Source organism: Triticum aestivum, chromosome 5D, assembly GCF_018294505.1.
Source record: "Triticum aestivum cultivar Chinese Spring chromosome 5D, IWGSC CS RefSeq v2.1, whole genome shotgun sequence".
In the NCBI taxonomy this organism is placed as follows: domain Eukaryota; kingdom Viridiplantae; phylum Streptophyta; class Magnoliopsida; order Poales; family Poaceae; genus Triticum; species Triticum aestivum.
In genome coordinates, this window is record NC_057808.1 from 113,366,477 (window position 1) to 113,390,712 (window position 24,236).

General features: G+C 42.6%; 3 protein-coding genes and 1 non-coding gene across 9 annotated transcripts; 2 read left to right on the forward strand and 2 right to left on the reverse strand.

Annotated features, from left to right (window-relative positions):
- Positions 1-11,348: 11,348 nt before the first annotated feature.
- LOC123119758 (eukaryotic translation initiation factor 5B) lies at positions 11,349-16,926 on the forward strand. 6 transcript variants are annotated; one of them, XM_044539664.1, is made up of 7 exons: positions 11,349-11,635; positions 13,990-14,481; positions 15,187-15,793; positions 15,875-15,975; positions 16,059-16,139; positions 16,224-16,351; positions 16,448-16,926. In XM_044539664.1, exons 2-7 carry the CDS (start codon positions 14,056-14,058, stop codon positions 16,572-16,574), a joined length of 1,470 nt encoding a protein of 489 aa, XP_044395599.1. In that variant the 5' UTR covers positions 11,349-11,635; positions 13,990-14,055; the 3' UTR covers positions 16,575-16,926. The 6 variants fall into 6 exon arrangements, with proteins under 6 accessions (XP_044395599.1, XP_044395600.1, XP_044395598.1 ...); XM_044539665.1 differs by having other exon boundaries at positions 11,355-11,626; positions 13,987-14,481; XM_044539663.1 differs by having other exon boundaries at positions 11,362-11,635; positions 13,987-14,481.
- Positions 16,927-17,041: 115 nt separating this feature from the next.
- Positions 17,042-17,113, reverse strand: TRNAP-AGG (transfer RNA proline (anticodon AGG)). The gene has a single exon. It is a non-coding gene; the product is annotated as a tRNA-Pro (tRNA).
- A 2,758-nt stretch (positions 17,114-19,871) lies between these two features.
- Positions 19,872-20,365, forward strand: LOC123119760 (cytochrome c oxidase subunit 5C). The gene has a single exon (XM_044539671.1). It carries the CDS (start codon positions 19,905-19,907, stop codon positions 20,094-20,096), a length of 192 nt encoding a protein of 63 aa, XP_044395606.1. The 5' UTR covers positions 19,872-19,904; the 3' UTR covers positions 20,097-20,365.
- Positions 20,366-21,121: 756 nt separating this feature from the next.
- On the reverse strand, positions 21,122-22,458 carry LOC542940 (ocs element-binding factor 1). Its single transcript, XM_044539670.1, has one exon. It carries the CDS (start codon positions 21,898-21,900, stop codon positions 21,427-21,429), a length of 474 nt encoding a protein of 157 aa, XP_044395605.1. The 5' UTR covers positions 21,901-22,458; the 3' UTR covers positions 21,122-21,426.
- Positions 22,459-24,236: the final 1,778 nt, after the last annotated feature.

A 24,236-nucleotide genomic window follows, 5' to 3' on the forward strand; every position in this document is an offset into this window, starting at 1 on the left:
TTCTAAAGCCTTTGGTGTCATACCCTACGGTGCAGTTAGGGGGATAGGCTTCACCAAGGGTATTGTGAAGCATAAACATTTGACGAATGAGTGGATTATGAAAGTTCAGATCCTGGTTAGGGTAGATAGGATGACTGTCAAGGAAACCAGGAACAAAATACATAGTAAGACCATTTGGGCATTTTATCTTGCGCCCCACAAGATGTTTTAGGTCCCCAGCAATAGCATCAGACGCCTTTGATTTCCGGCTGGAGACCTTTCCCTGCAAAAGAGAGTTAAGTTTTCTTAACCACCCACATTTTCAGGGGTGGCTTCGAAGCAATGAGTCTAAGTGCAGCATCTGAGAACTTCGGCTTGGGAGCCCTAGCAAATAGCCTTGGAGGAGGTGAATAATACTAAGAATAAGCAGAATAGTTCTTGGTCTTATGAACATAGCGGTTTGAAGAAACACGCTCATATTCACAAGTCTGAGTATGATTTCCCTACAAAACATTGGCGTTAGGGTGACTCTGGTGAGTCCTCTGTCTGTATGAAGCCTTTGAACCATATGAAGCCTTTGGTATGGGGTTTGTCTTCTTCCCTGGTGGTGTCATGATGACATTCACCTGAAGATTCTCAAGACAACTCTTGGGCACCCAGATCCTCTTCAAAGGTGGTCCATTCCTGTAGTTAGTACCAATATACCTGGCAAACACTTCACCATTCTGATTCTTAAACAGTTTATAGTTTGCATCAAAGGATTCATCAATGATAATCGGTTTAGCACAAGTGAAGCCAGATAAGGTGGATGGATCCACTGAAGGTCCCTTTGCAGCAACTCATGTGGTTTTGGGGTACTGCTCAGGCTTCCAGTAAGAACCATCAACATTCATTTTCCTCTCGAACCCAACACCCTCTTTCCTAGGGTTTCGGTTCAGAATCTGCTTTTTGAGGACATCGCATAGTGTTTGATGCCCTTTGAGACTTTTGTACATTCCTGTCTCAAGCAATGTCTTCAACCTGGCATTCTCATAAGCAATAGTAGTTGTATCCTCAGCAAAGGGGTTAGTTACCACATCAGCAGTTGAAGATATTGCAATAGTAGCAGCAGTAGAACGTTCAGCAACAGAGGTAGCGTTATCACGCTCAAGGCATTTTAGACATGGTGGTTCAAATCCTTCCTGAGCGGGACTGATCTGTTGAGCGGGAAGTGACCCATTCTCTTTTTGAAGATCTTCATGAGCCGCTCTCAATTTCTCAAGTTCTTGCTTCCTTTTAAGATAATCGTAGGAAAGCTTTTCATGAGTTGTTGAGAGTGTTTCATGACGACTTTCAAGTTCCTCGTACTTAACATGAAGATTTTTGATGTCTTCAATTAAGGACTGAGATCGGGTCATTTCCGCGTCCAACAGGTCATCACTTTTGTCTAGCAATTTTTGAATATGTTCCATAGCTTTCTGTTGTTCAGTTGCAATTTTAGCAAGTGTTTTGTAGCTAGGTTTGGATTCACAATCAGAGTCATCTTCACTTGATGTTTGAAAGTAGACATCGCGTGAGTTTACCTTGGCACCGCGTGCCATGAAGCAGTAGGTGGGAGCAGAGTCGTCCTTGTCATTAGCATCAGCGTTGGTGACGGAGCCATTGTCTTCAGTGTTGAAGATGGACTTGGCAACGTAGGCTGTAACTAGAGCCATACTTGCAACGCCAGAGTCGGACTCCTCCTCAGACTCCACCTCTGCCTCCTCAGAAGTAGACTCCTCCTCTGAATCCATCTCCTTGCCAACAAAAGCACGAGCCTTGCCAGATGAACTCTTCTTGTATGATGAAGACTTGGAAGAAGACTTTGAGGATTTCTTCTTCTTGTTGTCATTAGAATCATATTCCTTGCTCTTCTTCTTCTTGTTGTTCTCATTGTCCCACTGTGAACATTGTATTGAAATCAAAGAGAGAGAAGAATCCATCTAGCTACTAGCTATGGACCCGTAGGTCTGTGGTGAACTACTCACGCATCATCGGAAGGGCAGCAAGGTTGATGTAGAAGCCCTCCATGATCGATTCCCCTTCGGCAGAGTACCGAAAAAGGCCTCCAGACGGGATCACGGAAGAACAGAAACTTGCGGCGGCGGAAAAAGTATTTTGGGTGGCTCTCTGTTGGTTTCCTGATTTTAGAGAATTTATAGAGGTGGAATTAGGTTAGACGGAGCCACAAGGGCCCACAAGGCATCAGGGCGCGCCCTATTGCCTTGTCGTCTCCTTGTTTGCCTTCTGGTCTCCTCCCGATGCTTCTAGCATCTCTCTTGTCTAGAAAAAATTGTCAAAAAGTTTTGTAGTGTTTGGACTTCGGAAAACAGGCAAAAAACAGCTACTGGCACTCGGCACTGGGTTAATAGGTTAGTCCCAAAAAATGATATAATTTCATATAAAATATCCAAGATTGATATTGTAATAGCATGGAACAATAAAAATTGTAGATACGTTGGAGACGTATCAAGCATCCCCAAGCTTAATTTCTGGTCGTCCTCGAGTAGGTAAATGATAAAAAACAGAATTTTTGATGTGGAATGCTACCTAACATGTCTATCATGTAATATTTCTTTTAAGTATGAATATTAAGATTCGAATGATTCAAAGCAATAGTATATAATTTGACATAAAGACATCAATACTTAGGCATACTAACAGGCAATCATGTCTTTCAAAATAAAAATGCTAAAGAACGCTACCCCTACAAAATCATATAGCCTTGTCATGCTCCACCTTCTTAACACAAAATATAAATCATGCACTACCTCGGTGTTAGCCAAGCAATTGGTTCATACTTTTTAGCGCGCATTAGCTTTTTCGGTCCCCGTGCAATACATGAGCGCAAGCCATGGATATAGCACCATGGGTGAAATAGAATGCAGTGGTAGAGATTAATATGTATATGACAAAAGAAAAGGAAGAAAGTCTCAGATCGACGCGGCTAATCAACGTGCTATGGAGATGCCCATCAATTGATGTCAATGCAAGGAGTAGGGATTGCCATGCAAGAGATGCACTAAGAGCTATAAGTGTATGAAAGCTCAAACTGAAAACTAAGTGGGTGTGCATCCAACTTGCTTGCTCTAGAAGACCTCGGGCACTTGAGGAAGCCCATCATCGGAATACACAAGCCAAGTTCTGTAATGAAAAATTCCCACTAGTATATGAAAGTGACTACATAGGAGACTCTCTATATTAAAAACATGGTGCTACTTTGAAGCACAAGTGTGGAAAAACATAGTAACATTGCCCCTTCTCTCTTTTTTCTCTCATTTCTTTTTGGTGGGCTCCTTTTGGCCTTTTTATGGGCTCTTTTTGGTCTCTTTTTATTTATTTATTTACTCACTGGGACAATGCTCTAATAATGAATAATGATGATCATCACACTTCTATTTACTTACAACTGCAAATTACAACTCGATACTAGAACAAAATATGACTCTATATGAATGCCTTTGGCGGTGTATGAGGATGTGTAAAGATCTAGCGTAACATGTATAAAAAATGATGAACGGTGGCTAAGCCACAAATACTATGTCAGCTACATGATCATGCAAAGCAATATGACAATGATGATGTTTGTCATAAAAAAAGAACGGTGGAAGTTGCATGGCAATATATCTCGGAATGGCTATGGAAATGCCATAATAGGAAGGTATGGTCGCTGTTTTGAGGAAGATATAAGGAGGCTTATGTGTGATAGAGCGTATCATATCACGGGGTTCGGATGAACCAGCGAAGTTTGAACCAACTCTTGAGGTGAGAAAGGGCAATGCACGGTACCGAAGAGGCTAGAAAATTGCGGAAAGGTGAGAGTGTGTATAATCCATGGACTCACATTAGTCATAAAGACCTCACATACTTATTGTGAAAGTCTATTAGCCCTCAAAGTAAAGTACTACTACGCATGCCCCTAGGGGGGAAGGTTGGTAGGGGTTAACCATCGCGCGCCCCCGACCTTCACGCAAAGGAAGACACTCAATAATAAATCGTGCTCCAACTTCTTAGCATAACGGGAGACTGAAAGTGCTAGTTATCGACTAGAGGGGGGTGAATAGGTGATTTTTATGAAAGTCTTCAAAACACGGGGGCTTTGAAGACAAACAATAGAAATGAACCTATTGATAATCAGTGGAAGGTAGACTACACTAGACAAGCCATAGTCAAGTAAGCAATGAAGTGAAAGCACGAAGACTATTAGCAGCTAGGTAGTATGGATCAGGATGGAAGAAAGTATGAAGCCAAACAACAATAGTCGTCACACAGTGAAGTCAATCAGATCAGGCAAGCAGGCAATGACTTCACGAAGACAAACTATAAGTAAAGAGAGGTAAGAGATAGAACCAGTTGCTTGGTGAGGACAGGGATTTGTTGGACCAGTTCCAGTTGCTGTGACAACTGTATGCCTGGTTAGGGAGGCTGAGATTCAACTCAGAAGACCGCGTCTTCACCTTATTCCCGTTGAGCTAAGGACACTTAGTCCTCGCCCAATCACTCTGGTAAGTCTTCAAGGTAGACTTCCAAACCTTCACAGACTTCATTCACCGGCAATCCACAATGACTCTTGGATGCTCAGAACGCGACGCCTAACCAGCTGGAGGATTCACAGTCCTCAAGTGTAACAAGTCTTCAGATCACGCGGACAGAAAGGCTTCAGTGATGCCTAAAACTCTTTGGCTCTGGGTGTTTTGGGCTTTGTCCTCGCAAGGATCTCTCTCTCAAATGCTTCGGAGGTGGGTTGCTCTCAAACGACAAAAGCCGTGCACTAACTCTGAGCAGCCACCAATTTATGGTGTAGGGGTGGGCTATTTATAGTCAGGAGGCAACCCTGACCTGATTTGTCTGAAATGACCCTGGGTCACTAAGGAACTGACACGTGTCCAATGGTCAGATTTCAAACACACGCAGCAGCTTGACTTGGGCTACAAGTAAAGCTGACTCATCCAGCTCTGGATAAGATTTGCTCTCATTGTCTTCGCTCGAAAACATAGGATTTGGTTGAGCATCACTTCAGTCACTCTGACTTTGTTCACTTGGACCCCACTTAATAGTGCGGTGGTTCCTATGACTCAACAAAGAAGAAAAGGAAACTACGAAACAACTATGTCTTCACACTCTATAGTCTTCACGTGAATGTCTTCTCAAGTCATAATCTTCGTTGTGAATATCTTCACAGACCACCATTGTCTTCAATGTCTTCACACATTTTTAGGGCTCATCTCTGGTAGGAAAACTGAATCAATGAGGGACTACTACCTGTGTTATCCTGCAATTCTCACAAACACATTAGTCCCTCAACCAAGTTTGTCGTCAATACTCCAAAACCAACTAGGGGTGGCACTAGATGCACTTACAGAGACTATACATGTATGCTTCGGGAATCACAAACCTTAACACCAATATTCTTACTAAACCACAATCATTCACTAGTACCTCCCACATATTACCATCTCTATATCTCAAAATTATTGCAAGGAATCGAACTTACCATATTCAGTGATCTAAATGAAAGTTTTTATTATATCCCTCTTGAATACCTATCTTATTAGGACCAATTTCATAACTCGTGCATATTGCCATTACTATTACCAAACCCTCAAAATGATATAAGTGAAGCATGAGAGTGCAACTATTTCTTTAAAATATAACCACCGTCGTGCTCTAAAAGATATAAGTGAAGCACTAGAGCAACTGCCTAGCTCAAAAGATATACGTGAACCACAAAGAGTATTCTAACAAATCACAAATAAATGCGCCTCCCTCTCAAAAAGTTTGTGCAGCAAAGATGATTGTGGCAAACTAAAAATAAAACAAAGGAAATACCACTATAATACATGATGCTCCAAGTAAAACTCATATCATGTGATGAATAAAAAATATAGCTCTAAGTAATTTACCGATGGTTGGTAGACGAAAGAGGGGATGCCTTCCGGGGCATCCCCAAGCTTAGACGCTTGGGTCTCCTTGGATATCACCTTGGGGTGCCTTGGGCATCCCCAAGCTTAGGATCTTTCCACTCCTTATTCCTTCATCCATCACGATCTCACTTAAAACTTGAAAACTTCAGCACACAAAACTCAAGCTTAGACGCTTGGGTCTCCTTGAATATCACCCTGGGGTGCCTTGGGCATCCCCAAGCTTAGGATCTTTCCACTCCTTATTCCTTCATCCATCGCGATCTCACTTAAAACTTGAAAACTTCAGCACACAAAACTCAACAGAAAACTCATGAGATACGTTAGTATAACAAGCCAATCATAAACTTTAGGTACTATTGTAAACCCATTCATATTTATTATTGCATAACACCTACTATATTCTAACTTCACCATGACTTATACCCCCGATACAATCCATAGATTCATTAAAACAAGCAAACAATGGAACAAAAACAGAATCTGTCAAAAACAGAATAGTCTGTAATGATCTGGACAAACGCAATACTTCTGTAACTCCAAAAAATCTGAGAAATTAGGATAACATGGGAAATATGTATATCAATCATGTGTAAAAAAACTCAGAATTTTATCACGTTCCAGTGAATATAAAAAATTATGTTACCGAGCGCAAAAGTTTTTTTCTCACAAAATCAAATCAACTATCAACCAAATCATCCCAGAGGCTTTACTTGGCACAAACACTAATTTAAACACAAAAACACAACCATAACAGTAGCATAATTGTGTGCACACTCAAAAACTTAAAAGAAAAAGGGGAAATAAATATAACTACCGAGTTGCCTCCCAACAAGTGCTACTCCCTCTGTTCCAAAATATAGTGCGCCCGCACTTCCCGAGATTCAACTTTGACCATAAATTTAACCACCGAGACCGACTGCGGCGGGAGCAAAATTATATAATTGAAAATTTCTTTTGTATACAAATTCATTGGTATAACTTTTGCTCCCGCCGCAGCGGTCTCGTTGGTTAAATTTATGGTCAAAGTTGAGGCACGGAAATCGATGACGCACTATATTTTGGAATAGAGGGAGTATTGTTTTACGCCCCTAGCTAGGCGTAATGCATAGTTTCAAGTATTGTCATCCTTAGTTTTAGAAAACCTAGCAATATCTATTTCACCTCTTTTCCATTATCAATGATATGAACTGAATGATCAAGCTTAGTGCTAAGAGTTTTTATTTCTTTCAAAACACAAAGAGCATCGAATTTTTGTTCCAAAGTATCAAATTTCCTATTTTGTGACACCACTTTGCCATTTATTTTAGAATCAAGATTAAATATCCCTCCAAAATTGGACTCCATTTATTTTAGAAGCAAGATTAAATATCCCTCGAAGATTAAGTATTGTGAGCTGCGTTGGGATTTCCTCAAAGAGGAGAGGATAATGCGGTACAAGAGATAAGTGTTTCCCTTAGTTAAGAACCAAGGTTATCAATCCAGTAGGAGAACCACGCGAAACTTCGTTAACAGCATCTACACACACAAAGAAGCAAATACTTGCACCCGATGCGATCAAGGGAGTTGTCAATCCCCTCAGTGGTTATTTGCAAGGATCAAATCTCGTAGTGATATATAGATAAAAAAATAACGGTAATAAAATTGTACTCCTCCGTCCAAAAATACTTGTCCTAGAAATGGATAAAATGGATTATCTATAACTAAAATAAGTCTAGATACAACCATTTCGAGGAAAAGTATTTCCGGACGGAGGGAGTAGCAAGGTATTTTTGAATTTTATATATGATAAAAGTAGACCCGGGGACCATAGTTTTCACTGGAGGCTTCTCTCTCGAACAAAAAGCATACGGTGGGTAGACAAATTACTGTTGGGCTATTGATAGAAAAGCGCATAGTTATGATGATATTCAAGGCAATGATCATGTATATAGGCATCACGTCTGAGACAAGTAGACCAACTCCTGCCTGCATCTAGTACTATTACTCCACCCATCGACCACTATCCAGCATGCATCTAGAGTATTAAGTTAATAAAAACAGAGTAACGCCTTAAGCAAGATGACATGATGTAGACAAAGAAAATCCAACCAATATGAATAAACCCCGTCGTTTTCCCCTTAATGGCAACAATACAAATACGTGTCTTGTCCCCTACTCTGTCACTGGGATATAGAGCACCGCAAGATTGAACCCATTACAAAGCACCTCTCCCATTGCAAGATAAATCAATCTAGTTGGCCAACCCAAATGGATAGATCAGAGAGAAATACAAAGCTATAATAATCATGCATAAAAGAATTCAGAGAAGACTCAATTAATATTCATGAATAATCTGATCATAAACCCACAATTCATCGGATCCCAACAAACACATCGCAAAAGAAGATTACATCAAATAGAACTCCAAGAACATCAAGGAGAACATTGTATTGAAGATCAATGAGAGAGAAGAAGCCATCTATCTACTAGCTATGGACCCGTAGGTCTGTGGTGAACTACTCACGCATCATCCAAAGGGCAGCAAGGTTGATGTAGAAGCCCTCCGTGATCGATTCCCCCTCCGGCAGAGTACAGAAAAAGGCCTCCAGATGGGATCACAAAAAAACAAAAACTTGCGGCGGAAAAAATATTTTGGATGGCTCTCTATTGGTTTCCCGATTTTAGAGAATTTATAGAGGTGGAATTAGGCCAGACGGAGCCACGAGGGGTCCACAAGGCATCAGGGCGTGCCTACCCCCCTGGGCGCACCCTGTTGCCTTGTCGTCTCCTCATTTGCCTTATGGTCTCCTCCCGAAGCTTCCAGGGTCTCTCTTGTCCAGAAAAAAATGTAAAAAGTTTCGTAGCATTTGGACTTCGTTTGGTATTGATTTCCTGGAAACCAAAAACAAGAAAAAAATAGCAACTGACACTTGGCACCGGGTTAATAGGTTAGTCCCCAAAAATGATATATAATTGCGTATAAAACATTCAAGATTGATACTATAATAGCATGGAACAATAAAAAATTATAGCTACGTTCGAGACGCATCAGAGGACACTTGGGGATTGTCATCTAGTCACGTTCATCATGTTTAGTTGATTCACGCTCGCTACTTTGATAACTTGATATGTGGGTGGACCGGTGCTTGGGTGTTGTTCTTACTTGAACAAGCAACCCACTTATGATTACCCCCTCTCGCAAGCATCCGCAACTATGGAAGAAGAATTAAGATAAATCTAAGCATAGCATGAAACATATGGATCCAAATCAGCCCCTTACGGAATAACGCATGAACTAGGGTTTAAGCTTCTCTCACTCTAGCAACCCATCTTCTACTTATTACTCCACAGTGCCTTCCCTTAGGCCCAAGAATGGTGAAGTGTCATGTAGTCGATATTCACATGACACCACTAAATAAAGCAACAACATATACATATCATCAAAATATCAAATGAATACCAACATCACATGATTACTTATAATAAGACTTATCTCATGTCCTCAAGAACGAAAGTAACTACTCATAAATCATATTCATGTTCAAGATCAAAGGGGCATTGAATATGCTTGAGGATCTGAACATTTAATATTCCACCAAATAAACCAACTAGCATCAACTACAAGATGTAATCCACACTACTAGCAACCCACAGGTACCAATCTGAGGTTTTGGGACAAAGATTGAATACAAGAGATGAACTAGGGTTTGAGATGAGATGGTGATGTGAAGATGTTGATGAAGATTAGTCCTCCTACAATGAGAGGATCGTTGGTGATGTCGATGACTTCGATTTCCCCCTCCCAAAGGGAAGTGTCCCCGGTGGAATCGCTCCGCCGGAGAGCAAAGTGCTCATGCCCAGGTTCCACCTCGAGACGGCGGTGCTTCGTCCCGAAAGGCTTCTCTTATTTTTTCTAGGTCAAAACCCTTCATATGGCAGAAGATGGGCACCGAAGGCCAGCTGTGGGCCCCACAAGGCATCAGGGCACGCCCAGGGGGTGGCCGCGCCATGATGCCTTGTGGGCAACTGGTGGCCCCCCTTTGGTATTTCTTTGCTCCAGTATATTTTACATATCTAATGAAAAATCTTTGTGAAGTTTCAAGTCATTTGGAGCTTTGTAGAATAGGTATCTTTGTTGTAGCTCTTTTAGGTCCAGAATTCCAGTTGCCAGTAATCTCCCTCTCCATGTAAATCTTCAAATTAAGTGAGAAAAGGCATAGAATTGCATCATAAAGTGGAATAATGACCAAAAAAATATAAATAACAATAGGGAAAACATGATGCAAAATAGACGTATCAGTCTTCACAATATTCTGCCATAGATCAACTGCCTAGGCAAATTGTACTCAAAAGACAGGGTTTAGGGACTGATAACCCTGGCAACGTGAGGCATGGAACCAAACAGCCTTGGCAACAAGACATGACCAGAACAGGTGTGTTAATGACTTGGACTCATGCATGCAAAGCTAACAGAAATACTCATTGGCCAGCCTCTTATTTGCAGGTGATCAACACACTATATGTGGTTCAGGTGAAGGAGCCATACGAAAAACTTGCAGCTAGCCGGCGCCCAAGACGTCAAAAATGAGGACTTGAAGGTGCAGAGAGTCCTGCCTTGGAAGTGCAAACTATAGGTTGAGCTTGTGGAGTAGCTTCTAGGTGTTCTGAAATTCCAGGTGATGGGATCCATCACATCGTCTCTTAGCTGAATATTTGTCTTCCAGACCCAAAGAAAATTCCTTATGATGTCAAAGTTCAGGTCATGCCGCAGATCTCGAATCCAATTTTGCTCCCATAAGACGCTTGTGTGAAATTCCATTCAGTTGTGTGTGAATAAAGCTTGTCTTTCTAGCGTCACTCTTCTTCTAATTCATTACTCCCTCAATCCATATTACTTGTCGCTCAAATGGATGTATCTAGACATATTTTAGTCCTAGATACCACTGGCGGAGCCTCTTGGAGGCCAAAGGGGGTCATGACGTCCCCCCCCCCCCTCCCAAGAGTGAAATACTTTTTGTAAACTTTTTGGTACATTTTATCACTGAAGTATGTTGATTTTAGAGCAGCAAATTGATTTACCGGGAGGACACACGCGCGCGTGCAAAGCTAGCTACCTAAAGCAGCTTGATTTTTTTCTATGAGTCGGACCTGTTTTTAAGCATATTTTGCTTTTGGTACAAATACACTCATTTCCAAAATACACTCATTTGAGAGACAAATAATATGGATTGGAGAGAGTATTATTTTCAGGTCCGTGTTACCTTCATGTAACTCCCTATCCAAACAGGAAATATAATACTCTCTCTGTTTCAAAATAAGTGTCTCAACTTTGTATTAATTTTAATACAAAATTGTACTAAGTTTGAGACATTTATTTTAAGATAGAGCGAGTAAATGTTTACAATGGTTTCTTTTTCTCGGGACAGATAAAATCTTGCGGGTGGAGAAGTTTACGAAGCTCCAAACGGGCCCTGCCCTTGCCCCTGCCCCTGCCGCTAGCGGTTGAACCCGTGGAACTTCGTCTTTCTCGTCTCCCCCAAATCGACGAGCAGGGCGAGCGGAATTCCAGGGCGAGCTCCCCTCCCCCTCCCTGCCCACTCGCCAAGTCGCCGGCGCCCAGCGGCCAGGCCGTTGCGCCCGGCCCCCCTCCCGGCTCCGAATTCCCATCCCGCGACGCCGACCTCTCAGTCCTCGGATCTCCCGCCAGCCGTCTGGTCGCTCCCAAAGTGAGTAAGGTCTCATCCGACTTTCTCTTCCTGCCAAGCCCTCTCCTCCCCTCCCGTCTCGTTATTCATCATCTGCTCCCCTACCCGCGGAAGGTTTTGGTAGTTGTCGCTACATACACCTTGTTTCTTGCGTTTCAAGGGGCTAGGGCTAATGTATAATTTACCAACAAATCTAGGTGCTTATGCTGCTTTGGCGGAGGAAGTATTTAGAAACGACCTTATTACAAAATTAAGAGTGTATAAACAGGCTGCTGGTCCTGATCATCAGGAATTCTCGTCGGGTAATAATATTTCTAGGTTGTCCGAGGATGATCATCTTTGGGGTTTCATTTTCTGCTAGGTTGTTCACGAATAGAATTTTAAGTGTCTAAACAAGTTTTTTGCTACGAATTCAAAGGACCATTAACTTTGGGGTTTCGTTCTTTGCTAGGTTGTTCACGAATTGAATTACTGGCGATTGATTTGTGTGCAGTAATATAGTTTTTCTGTTTGACTTTGATTCAAGTAATATAGTTTTATGTTCCGCACTGCAGTTAACTCGCCAACCATTCCTATTGTCCTTTAGCACCGTAATTTTTACCCATAATTCAGTTGTGTTAATCAGTACAAAACTACCTGATACCTATCCATAAGGTTATTGTAGCTAACCACCTGATGCTGACTGAACTTTATACTCCCTCTGTCCCAAAATATAGTGCGCCCATGCTTCCCGAGGTTCAACTTTGACCATAAATTTAACCAACAAGACTGGCTGTGGCGGGAGCAAAAATTATATAATTGAAAACTTCTTTTGAATACGAACTCACTGGTCTAATTTTTGCTCCCGCCGCAGTCGGACTCGTTGGTTAAATTTATGGTTAAAGTTGAAGCACGGGAACCGAGGACGCACTATATTTTGGAACGGAGGGAGTATTACATTATTGTTGCAATTGTGAAGAAGATATGTTACAATTGTAGAGTAGCTAAAAAAGTTAATTGTTGCATTTGTGAAGAAGATATGTTACAATTGTAAAGTAGCTAAAAAACAATTGTTATGCTGCTTTGCAGAGGAAGTATTTAGAAATGACCTTATTACAAAATTAAGAGTGTCTAAAATCTAAACAAGTTGTTGGTCCTGATCTTTAGGAATTCTCGCCGGCTAATAATATTTCTAGGTTGTCCAGGATGATCAACTTTGCGGTTTCACTTTTTTGCCTGTTTGCGAATAAAATTAAATAAAAGTGTCTAAACAAGTTGCTTGCTAGGAATTCAAGGACGATCAACTTTGGGATTCATTTTTTGCTCGGTTGTTCATGAATTGAATTACTGGTGATTGATTTGTGTGCAATAATATATTTGTCTGTTTGACTTTGATTCAAGTAATTTGCACCATGCAGTACAAATATCATAATTTTTTAAATTGAGACTATGACCACTTATTCGTGAGACTCGTCTTCATCCTTGAGGTTGAGGGAGGAGAACATGAGCAGGGAGAGCATAGGATTTATTCTACTCCAAGTCTCCAACTCTAACTAAGTTTAGCGACATGTTCTTACATGTCCTTTTAACATTGTTGCTGACTTGTTGTGTATCTCAGTTTTACCACCAGCTATTGTTATGTTCTGCATTGCAGTTGTGTTAGTTCAGTTACCTGATACCTATCCATTAGGGCTAACTACCTGTTGCTGACACAACTTGATGTTACCGTAATTTTTCTAATAGAAATAAACTCTAGTTTAAAGATAGGTGATGGTAATAAATTTCTAACCGTGTTCCATGTCGTGTAAAGATTTATTTAAGTTGCGTACGCATAACAGTAGCTATTAACATTGGCTGGCCCAACTCTTGGAGTGGTCCTTTCACCTTGGCCATTCTCATTTCCAAACGCCACACTTCATGGAGGTGTTCATCATCGCTGCTTGGAACGTTTGGTAGCCAAGAAATGCAAAGATCTCTGACATTGTTGTCCCTAACCTTACATCCTGGAAATCCTACTTAAGAATAGCTAAGGCGCCATTCAAGGTTTGGGTTTGCTCTCTAACCTGAATCTTATCTACATAAGTTTTGCTATGCTTTGGATAGTTGTTGTGAACTCTTACTGTGGGGCCTCCCCTAGAGCTTTTAGTCAAAAAGAAAGGTGACGAGCCATTAAACGTAGTATTAAAAACCATATGTGTACTGTTATTATTCTTGTAAATTAATAACCTTTCCTATAAGTACCATTATTTTTTAGCTTGCAGCATTGTGGTGGTGCCAGCTTCACATTCTGTAGTCATAAGATGCATCATGCAAATATATTTTCCCCAACATTTTTGACTTACACTCAACATTTCCAGTTAAAGACATGCCTTTTGTTTATGTGTGTTGTCTTATTTGGTTAGAAGATCCGCTGGACCAGCACAACGAGGAGACCCAGGCCAGAGAGCAATCCTGCTGTGAAGTAGTCATCTATGTCATCTAGGAGTAATTCAAAGAGGCCCTCAGATGACAATGTTGCCTCTGACGGAGGACTCCGACGTCGAGAGTTTTATCTGAATGGACCTTCCCTGGACCGTGCCTCCAAGCGTATCACGGAGGGTGTTCTGTCCCCTCCCAACTTGAAAAACTCACATAAGAGCAAGGGGAGCCACCAGTTGCATTCTGAGGCATCAGGAAGTAACTCAAGAAAGGGTGAAAGCAATCATGGGATACATGTGTCAGCAGGGAATGATGATTTGTCAACCACGCAGAAACCAAGGAAAGTGAAGCTCAAAATTGGTGGAATCAGTCGGACCATACCGGCAAAACCAAACCCTGCCATACCAGATTCCAGGTCTTCAGCTGCAAAGCCTACACGGCCTGGAGATTCATCGCACCGGCAAAAGCATGGTAATCAGGTAAACACCAAGTGATCATATCTTTTGTTTCGTAGTGTCATTTTGACTGAACAGAAGAAAATTTGCTAGCTTGCTAAATTCAAGTTCTGCAAGGAAAACTGGTTGGTGTTATTAGGACATACGCATGCAGTTTCTATCGAGATATTTCTTTTATCTCATAATCTTGGCACTATACCTGTTCTGATTATACTCCCTCCATTTTATTTACTCTGCATATTAGCTTTGACCTAAGTCAAACTTTATAAAGTTTGACCAAGTTTATAGAAAATAATACTCCGTATAAACTTTCACAATAACAAATACTCCCTCTGTCCCAAATTACTTGTCTTAGATTTGTCTAGATACATCCATTTGTCTAGATACGGATGTATCTAGACAAGTTTTAGTGTTAGATACATCCGTATCTAGACAAATCTAAGACAAGTAATTTGAGTCGGAGGTAATATATAAGATGTGAAAATATATGCAATGATGATTCTAATGGTACTTATTTGGCACTGTGGATGTTAATAAATTTTTGTATAAACTTAGTCAAATTTTACAAAATTTGACTTGAGACAAATCTAATATGCAGAGTAGATAAAAAAGAAGGGAGTATTTTGCAAGTCATGATGTTATGTTGGTTCACCGCACGTCCTGTCCCTTTATTTGCTTCAAATTGCTATCCATAATTGATACCCAATTAAAACGATGAATTACTTTCAGACTGAAGGTGCCAAAGATTCAAATAGGTTGCCCTCTTCTCAAGACAAGAAAACAAGAAAGCTGAGGAAAATTGAAGATACCTTGACTCCGGAACAACCTGCCAAAGTTCAGAGAGAAGCGTCTTCGGATCCTGTCCGGAAGAGTAGAAGGATTGCTAAGAAATCCAACATGGACAGTGAATTAGATGAGGAATATGGTTTAAGTACTCCTGAAAATCATGGAGCTTCTAATGATAATGAGGGTCATATTCGTGAACCTAAAAACAAAGGAGGGAGTAACCCTAAGAAGAATGCCTTGAAGAAAGACCGGAGCAGGAGCACAGTTTATGAGGTTGATAATGATTTTGTTACACCCCAATCAAATAGAGATGGCAAGAAAAGGTCAAGAGATTCTACTGATGCTGATGAGGATAATGCAGAAGAGGAGCTGGCCTCTGATAATGAGCTTGAAGCTGAAAACAAGAAGCAGAAAGCAGTCACTGAATTGTCTGCCAGTGTTAAGAGTGAACCTCTCACAACGCGTCGCCGAGCCCTTCAATCATGGATGGATGGGAACAGCAACAGTACCATTGAGTTCCCCGATGGTTTACCAGCAGCTTCGTCAAGAAGTACATACTACCTTGTTGCCTATTGTAACTTGACTGAAGTCTTGCGCTGATTTAATTTGAAACATTTTTCTGTGGCTCCAGGCAAGAAGGAAAAGCTCTCTGATGCTGAGATGCTCGCGAAGAAGGCTGAGGCTGCTCAGCGCCGCAAGATGCAAGTGGAGAAAGCCACTAAAGAAAGCGAGGTTGGAGAAACATTTGCTTACTCTCTTTTAAACTTCCTGGAATAGGTTCAGTTCCTAGGAGTTCTCAAAAGTGTTAACTGCAGGCGGAAGCTATAAGGAAAATACTGGGCCTGGACACCGAGAAGAAGAAAGAAGAGAGGAAGCAGAAGGAGCGAGAGGAGAAGGTCCATTGCATCATTTGACCATGCCCATGACACTCGCGTTTCTACTACCATTACCTTCTGACAGAATCATTCCTTTTTACTCAGGAGAAGGCAGCCAGAGCGCAAGAACTCGCCAGGAGCTCCATCCGGTGGGTCATGGGGCCCACAGGCACGGTGGTCACGTTCCCTGAAGAAGTAGGCCTCCCCAGTATCTTCAACTCCAAACCCTGCAGGTAACCAATCCTCCCATCCCTCCCCGCATTTGAGAAATCATCAGCAACAAATGTGCGCCTCAGATAACATCGTCTCACTTTGCCTTCATCACCCAGCTACCCTCCGCCGCGTGAGAAGTGCGCCGGACCGTCTTGCACGAACGCGTACCGGTACAGGGACTCGAAGCTGAAGCTCCCCCTCTGCAGCCTGGAGTGCTACAAAGCTGTCCGCGGGAGCGCTTGATTTTGAGGACACTGGGGTGGCGTCAGAGCTCCCTATTTTCGCAGCCGCATTCATTCATGCACCTTCAGAATAAGAGAGGACGGCCAGTCCTGACGATGCAAATTTGTTCGTTGGTCCAATAAGCGAGTTACAAGATAGTTACACATAGCTCTGTGGGTAAAAGATTATCGTGTACTGCACCAGTTTGTTTTACTACACCGTTGAGATGTACTGAGCCAGTGATGTTACCAGATGATTTCTAAGTAGATATATTACACATACATACATATAGAGAAGACAGCAGACAAAGATAGTTTTATTTTTCCTGGCGAGTTTTCATTTTTATATAAACCTTAGTGAGTTGGCGTTTGTATTTTGGAAGCAAGAAACAAAAGGCACACAAACAAATTTATTGTTGCACATGTGAAGGAAATTTGTGCAAGAAATTTGCCACGATGTCAAAGAAGCTAAAAAAATAAAAACAATTGGGGGCATTCCGAGAATTGAACTCGGGACCTCTCGCACCCTAAGCGAGAATCATACCACTAGACCAAATGCCCTTTGGATGACCACAAAGGTTTAACATCTCTAACATAGGTGGGCATGCCGATGGGCCCTCCACCCGCCCACTCGCTCAGAGCCTCAGACCACCCGTGTGGACCGGGCCCGTCCGCGAATCTCAGCCCTTAAATGGGCGTTTCCGCAAAAACGCCGTCCCCCGTAACAAATCGAAGAGTGGGTCTCTCTCTCCCGGCGGCGCAGGCGTTTCTCTCCTTCTCCTCCGGCGGCGGCAAGGTCAGACCCCTCTTCCCACACCGCTCGAACCTGCTCCATTCAATCGATCCCTCGGGTTTCCGTGTTCTGACGCACGGCTCGGTTCCTTCATGGCCTTCTCGCGGATCGGATCCTAGGTTTCCCCCCTCTAAATTGTTAGGAACCGTTCCAGATCTGGTCGCTCGGTGCCTGAATGATCCATTTCGCTAGGGTTGTTGTTTGCATCGACCGGAGGACTAGAAATTTGGGATGTTAGGCGATGATTTAGGGGAGCAGGATGCGTGTGATTTGCGAGGGGGTAGTTTTTTTTGTGTGTGTGAATACGGCGTCATGTTCGTAACCCACGGCGTGCGATGCCCCCATCCGGTGCGATTTTTTGGCGATATTTGTGTTCATAGGCTAGTGCTTTTGAGGGCTATGCGATTTGGATTGGGAAATGGTGGCTAAAAAAGAAACATCGCTCGCTCCAATGAGATGTGAATATGATGTATCAGATGGTATATGTGGGAACTAGGAGGTATCTTTTGGCGTGGTACCATCGCTGCTGCCTGTGGATCGTTTGGCTCAGTGCTATCCCTGACTAGCTCATATTCAGTTTTGATTTGAGGGCCATGCGATTTGGATTGGGAAATGGTGGCTAAGAAAGAAACATCGTTTGCTGCAATAAGATGTGAATATGTATCAGATGATATATCTGGTAATTAGGAAGTATACTTTGCCGTGGCACCATCACCGCTGCCTCTGGATGGTTTGGATCAGTGTAATCCCTTACTAGCACATTATGTGTTCACTAGTGTGTCATCATCGGTTTCACATATGAAATTAGGGTTGCCTTCTATTGCACTGTCATAGCTTCTAACATCCCATATCATTATTGAACTTTGTTATCTTTTTGCTCAGCAACCTGCATCCTGTTCATGATGGTATTGCGACTTGTGTAGTTCTCGACTTTGCCGTGCACATGAATGAGTGGTGTTGCAGGACTGTGCTTTTATTATTATTCTAGTTAATTCATATTCTTAGAGCACTAATAATTTCTCTCTGCTGCACTTAGCACATTACAATTGTACATTGTCCTCTCATTTCATGTCAGCATAACTCTATCTGCATATGTTTTTATATGTGCAACTGTTGTGCTATCCGCGGTAACATTATAGGTTTGTGAGGTATCAGTATTGTGAATAACCTGCTGATATGGCGCTCTATAAAGTGCCATTAGTCTATGCGAGTGGGGTTCCAGCTGGTGTTGTGGTATTAGTTCCTTTATGAAGTATGAACGTATCAGCACAACCATATTGCTGTGTTGGTAGAGCTCATCTATGTTGATTACTTGGTTTGGCTTATATTCAATAGTACTCCCTCCGTCCGGAAAAGCTTGTCCCTCAAATGGATGTATCTAGCATATAGTTAGTGCTAGATTCATCCATTTGAGGAACACGGTTGGGACAAGTTTTTTCGGACGGAGGGAGTATATGTTAGCTAGATTCATGTCCTTTCAGTATCCCAAAGCAGAAAAGTTCTTTTATTGATGAAGATGCTTATGTTAAAAGTAAGTCACCCCAAGTGCAAACTTATTATAGATCTCATCAAGTATACTTTCTGTGGGTATTTTCTTTGATGGAAAGGATTTTTTATTTTTCTTAGTGATATCTTGAATTTGAGTGAACCTGGTCTTGACTTATCTTGTAGTTTGTCTGTAACTTCTTAAATATGCATTGTGTTGAAGAAAATGACTTGTTGTGGCAATTATGATGCTGCCTTCTACAAGCCAAATGTCATTGTCCATCTTCTTTTGGCCGAGTGCTTTGTATGAAACAATGCATAATTTGAGTGGTGATTGTTGCATTTGCTAGGATGTTGATAATTTATGGTTAATCTGATGATGGGTGATAAGGAAGTTCCTCCCAACTAATTGCTTTGCCTCATTTATGCTTTATTGACTACGACGGTTGTGTCCTCTGTGCATGAGTGGCAGGTTAGGTGAAGGGTACACTGCATACATTTTTTGTTCTTGAAAGAAGCAATGATTGATGCTGAGGATGGAACCATTTATTGTGTCACATTTTTTCCCTGCTCCATCTTAAAATACCTTTTTAAAAACTTGGGCGGTGGAATAGTATGATACTAGGATCCAAATGCAGGGAGTTGACTCTTTTTGTAACTACTATTGTTCACGAAAGAGGTTTTGCTGAGCAGTTGATGAATCAGAGCCTCTTTTTCATACTCTATTGTTTGTGAATCATGCTGGTTTAACATAGCTTGGTCAACTAATTTTACAACTCAAAATCTTGAAGTTCTTGATTCATATTCTAGTTCTTCCAGTTTCAGCTTGGTTACGTCTTGAAAATTTGCACTGACTTGTTTTTGTGCAATTAACCCAAGCGACCTTTGGATGCGTGAAATACCATATATCATGTCCTGATTGTTTTATGTTGTTTGCACATGCCTGCATTTGTTTAAAGTATCTTGCTGCTGCCTTGGTGAAGATATGCTGTCACCATGTTCCCACGAAATCAGCTCACAGAATCTTCTCATCTTCTGCAGGCATTTTGGCATCTTGAGCCCAACAGCTAGCAGATGGCAGGCGGCAGAGTTGCACATGCGACCCTCAAGGGGCCGAGCGTGGTGAAGGAGATCTTCATTGGACTCACCCTTGGGCTGGTTGCTGGTGGTATGTGGAAGATGCATCACTGGAACGAGCAGAGGAAGACCCGATCCTTCTATGACATGCTCGAGAAGGGGCAGATCAGCGTCGTTGTCGAGGAGTAGTTCTGAAGTGCTGAACCAGAAGTTCTACATCTCGAAGTCTTTTGTCATTTTGGTTTTGCCAGTAATTTCTGAAACTCTCTGGAGAGCATGACAGAGTGATTGCTGTGGAGATTGTCATGAAAATAAGCACACCACCATTTGAGAACATCGAATCATTTTGAATTTGCTTTTTGTCCTATCAAATATGTCTTGTCTCATATGTGTTGCAAACAAATTCAGGGTTTGGAAGGCTTCCCTCTGACATGAATATGATTTAGGTTTCACTGTCATCCTTTTGGAAGTGAGCTCACCCTTTTGGCTTAATGCAATGGTGGGATGCCTAACAAGCTACTCCTTGTGTTTGATATTATCATGAATGGAACAAGCACCATCATTATGACTTATAACTGGTGTTCTTCTATCTGGTGATGTCATTTGGTTCGGTCAAGATAAGTTTTTAAGGTTTTCCCTTGCCTTTCACCGTCGTTTTCGTATGCGGTCATGAGTTTAGTTTTCTGATGACGGATCTTGTTCTGCTTGCTTACACTACCGTCATTAACCATTATTGCGTGATTACTGATCAAAGGTGCTGATGTATATTCTGTTTCTTCCCTGTTGGAACACATATCTTGATGGTTGTGACATGGGTTGTGATCTAGTGGTACCATTTGATTCTTGTCACCTTGCTTTTGCCTCTGCAAAGGTTGGAATAGATGCAAGAAAATAAACAACATAGAACAGAGAGCTGTCGGATAGAATCCAGGAGGAACCTTGAAGCTGAAGATCTTTCTCTGCTTTTGAGCACTTGATGTTTCTCTGCACTCAAGGTGATTCGATGCCTTCCACCTTATTTGTGATTTGATAGGAGCCCACAGATTTATACGACTTGGTGTGGGCTCAAAAAACCATGTGAATCTGCAAAACTGGCCAAATTGTTCTTCATTCAATTCAACAAGAAACCAACATCCGGTGACTATCGTAAAATCTGATCAAACACTTGAATTAATACTTGGAACACAGCAGAATTTACACTGAACACTGGAACCAAACATAATAACATGACATGGTAATAACATTGAACAGAATTATCACAAATTCACGATACATAGAACACAACCATACATAACCCTTATTACTGTTACATTACATAGGACATGGAGGACGAGGACGACGACGGCGGACACTTACTGAAACATAATAATAAACACAACATATAGCAGCAAACTACGCCTTGGTAATAATCCTCAAGGCAGCAGCCAAGTAGGGTAGATCTTCTTCCTCTTGCCAGCCACAGCTCAGCTCCGCTCCTACAGGGGATCCTCAATTATTGACCCAATCATCACCGGATCGATCAGTACTGGAGCATGTGCGTGGCGGTGGCGGCGATGGGCATGGCGGTGGCAGGGTACGGGATCTGCCACGGCCGGAGCAGGGGGTCGTCGGGCGGGCACTCCTCCTGGATGTCCATGGCGACGCCGCTGAACTCCTCGACGACGCGGAGCACCTGGTTGACGGAGCGCAGCCGGTCGCCGAGCTCGGCGGCGCGCGCCCGGAGCACGGTGTTCTCCTGGTCCACGCGCACGAACTGCCCGGTGATGTCGTTGGCGCGCGCCAGCACGCGCGCGTTCTCGGCCTTGAGCCGCGCCACCTCCTGCACCAGCTCGTCCAGGTGCTGCTGCTTCCGCAGCCGCGACCGCCGCGCCGACTCCCGGTTCGACAGCCGCCTCTTCTCCCGCCGGTTGTCCCCGGCCGAGAACGTCGCCCCCGAGTCGCCGTCCGAGCCCGACAGCCTCCCACCTCCCGGCGACAGCGACGACGACGACATCTTTGCACCGGAATCACTACTACCTGGCTACTGCTGCTGCTGCTGCTACGGTTCTTATTTATCACTTGTTGACGCAGGAAAAGGAAACAAGAAGAAGAAGAAGGAGGAAATAGTTTACTGCTAGCGACGGCGGATTTGAGAGGGCCAATTATGAGATCACATAAAAGTAGTAGAGGAAGACGACGGAGAAGGACTGGAGGAAGCAGCACCGGCGCAGGTGAGTGGCGATCTTCATAAAGCTCAGAGATTGCGCCTCAGCATGCCTGGACAAACCATGGCCAGCAAGAACCTCCAGCGCAACAAAACCCAGAGATTTCAAGCGGAACAACGACCCAGCCTCTCCCGCTGATCTAGCCTAGCCTAGCAAGAACAGCAGCTCCCTCAACCCAAAGAAATTCTTCTTGGAAGGAGAAAGAGACTGGGACGAGGACTGCGAGGCCTTGAAACCGACGGGGGGGGTCAAGAAGGAGACTCGGGCTAGCAGAGTGGTGATGAAATGGGAGCTCGAGCTTGGTTGATGTGGAGAGCAATGGCAGCCACCCAATCGGAGGAGGAAGAGGAGGAGGAAGGGGGAGGGGATCAGGTCAGGGCGGAGGGGTTATTTATTGGCCGGGGAAGGGCACTCCTGTAACTTCACACGCGAGGGCGTTCTGGTAATTCCATGCGAGGGTGTTTCCGTAATTTTGCCAGGCCACGGCGACGGCGTATGTGCATTCTAGATGGACGGAGAGGGTAGAAAGGTGGAGGAATCTTTGCTGGTCCGGTGCTGCTGGGTGGCTCTCCGTGGCCCTCTCCAGATGGGATTTTTCTGGAGTTGCTTTTCCCCCAAATGCTAAGCTCACAGCTGGTGGCGTGCCACCGGTGCCGATGGTGTGCGCTTGGTGTTTGTTTCCGGGTGTTGGTGGTTGCCGTGCCGTGTTTGTTTGAGGGGTCATGGTGTTGTATCGTGTTTTGACAGATGGTTCGCATTGTAATTTTGGATTTATCTTAATTTTGATGAAAAAAATGTGTATTTAATTTTAGTGAAAAACACTTTATATGCACTGGCTTTTGTCCGGGTCTAGCATATAGATGCTACGCCTTTAACTATAGGCCGTCCATTACAAAATTGAGGTTTCGAGAATCTGATGTGCTTGTTTGCATATTTAAGGTTGATGGCTGACGTGACGTGTTTGATTTTACTTTTTAGTGAAATACACTTTATACATACTGGCTTTTGTCCTAGACTAATAGGTAGGTACTACGCCTTCAACTATAAGCCGTCCATTACAAAATCAAGGTTTCGAGAAGCTGATGTGCTTGTTGGCATTTTAAGGCTGATGGCTGGCGTGACGTGTTTGATTTTACTTTTTAATAAAATACACTGGCTTTTGTCCTAGTCTAATACGTAGGTACTACGCCTTCAACTATAAGCCGTTTATTACAAAGTCAGGGTTTCGAGAACATGATGTGCTTGTTGGCATTTTAAGGTTGATGGCTGGCGTGACATGTTTGATTTTACTTTTTAGTGAAATATACTTTATATACACTGGCTTTTGTCCTAGTCTAATACGTAGGTACTACGCCTTCAACTATAAGCCGTTCATTACAAAGTTAGGGTTTCGAGAACCTGATGTGTTTGTTGGCATTTTAAGGTTGATGGCTGGCGTGACATGTTTGATTTTACTTTTTAGTGAAATACACTTTATATACACTGGCTTTTGTCCTAATCTAATACGTAGGTACTATGCCTTCAACTATAAGCCGTTCATTACAAAGTCAGGGTTTCGAGAACCTAATGTGCTTGTTGGCATTTTAAGGTTGATGGCTGGCGTGACGTGTTTGATTTTACTTTTTAGTGAAATACACTTTATATACACTGGTTTTTGTCCTAGTCTAATACGTAGGTACTACGCCTTCAACTATAAGCCGTTCATTACAAAGTCAGGGTTTCGAGAACCTGATGTGCTTGTTGGCATTTTAAGGTTGATGGCTGGCGTGACGTGTTTGATTTTACTTTTTAGTGAAATACACTTTATATGCACTGGCTTTTGTCCTAGTCTAATACGTATGTACTACGCCTTTAACTATAAGCCGTCCATTACAAAATCAAGGTTTCGAGAACATGATGTGTTTGTTGGCATCTTAAAGTTGATGGATGACGTGACGTGTTTGGTTTTAGGCATATGACATTGTATCTTGTTTCACAAGATTGTCACACTTTAGATATTTGGATGCTCCCGACTTTGAAAGAGATCTTATGTGTTTTACATTTAGAAGCAAAAAATATTTATTGAGTGAAGACGGATGACGGTATTGTATCATGATTCCACAGACGGTTTGTGCTAGAATTTTGG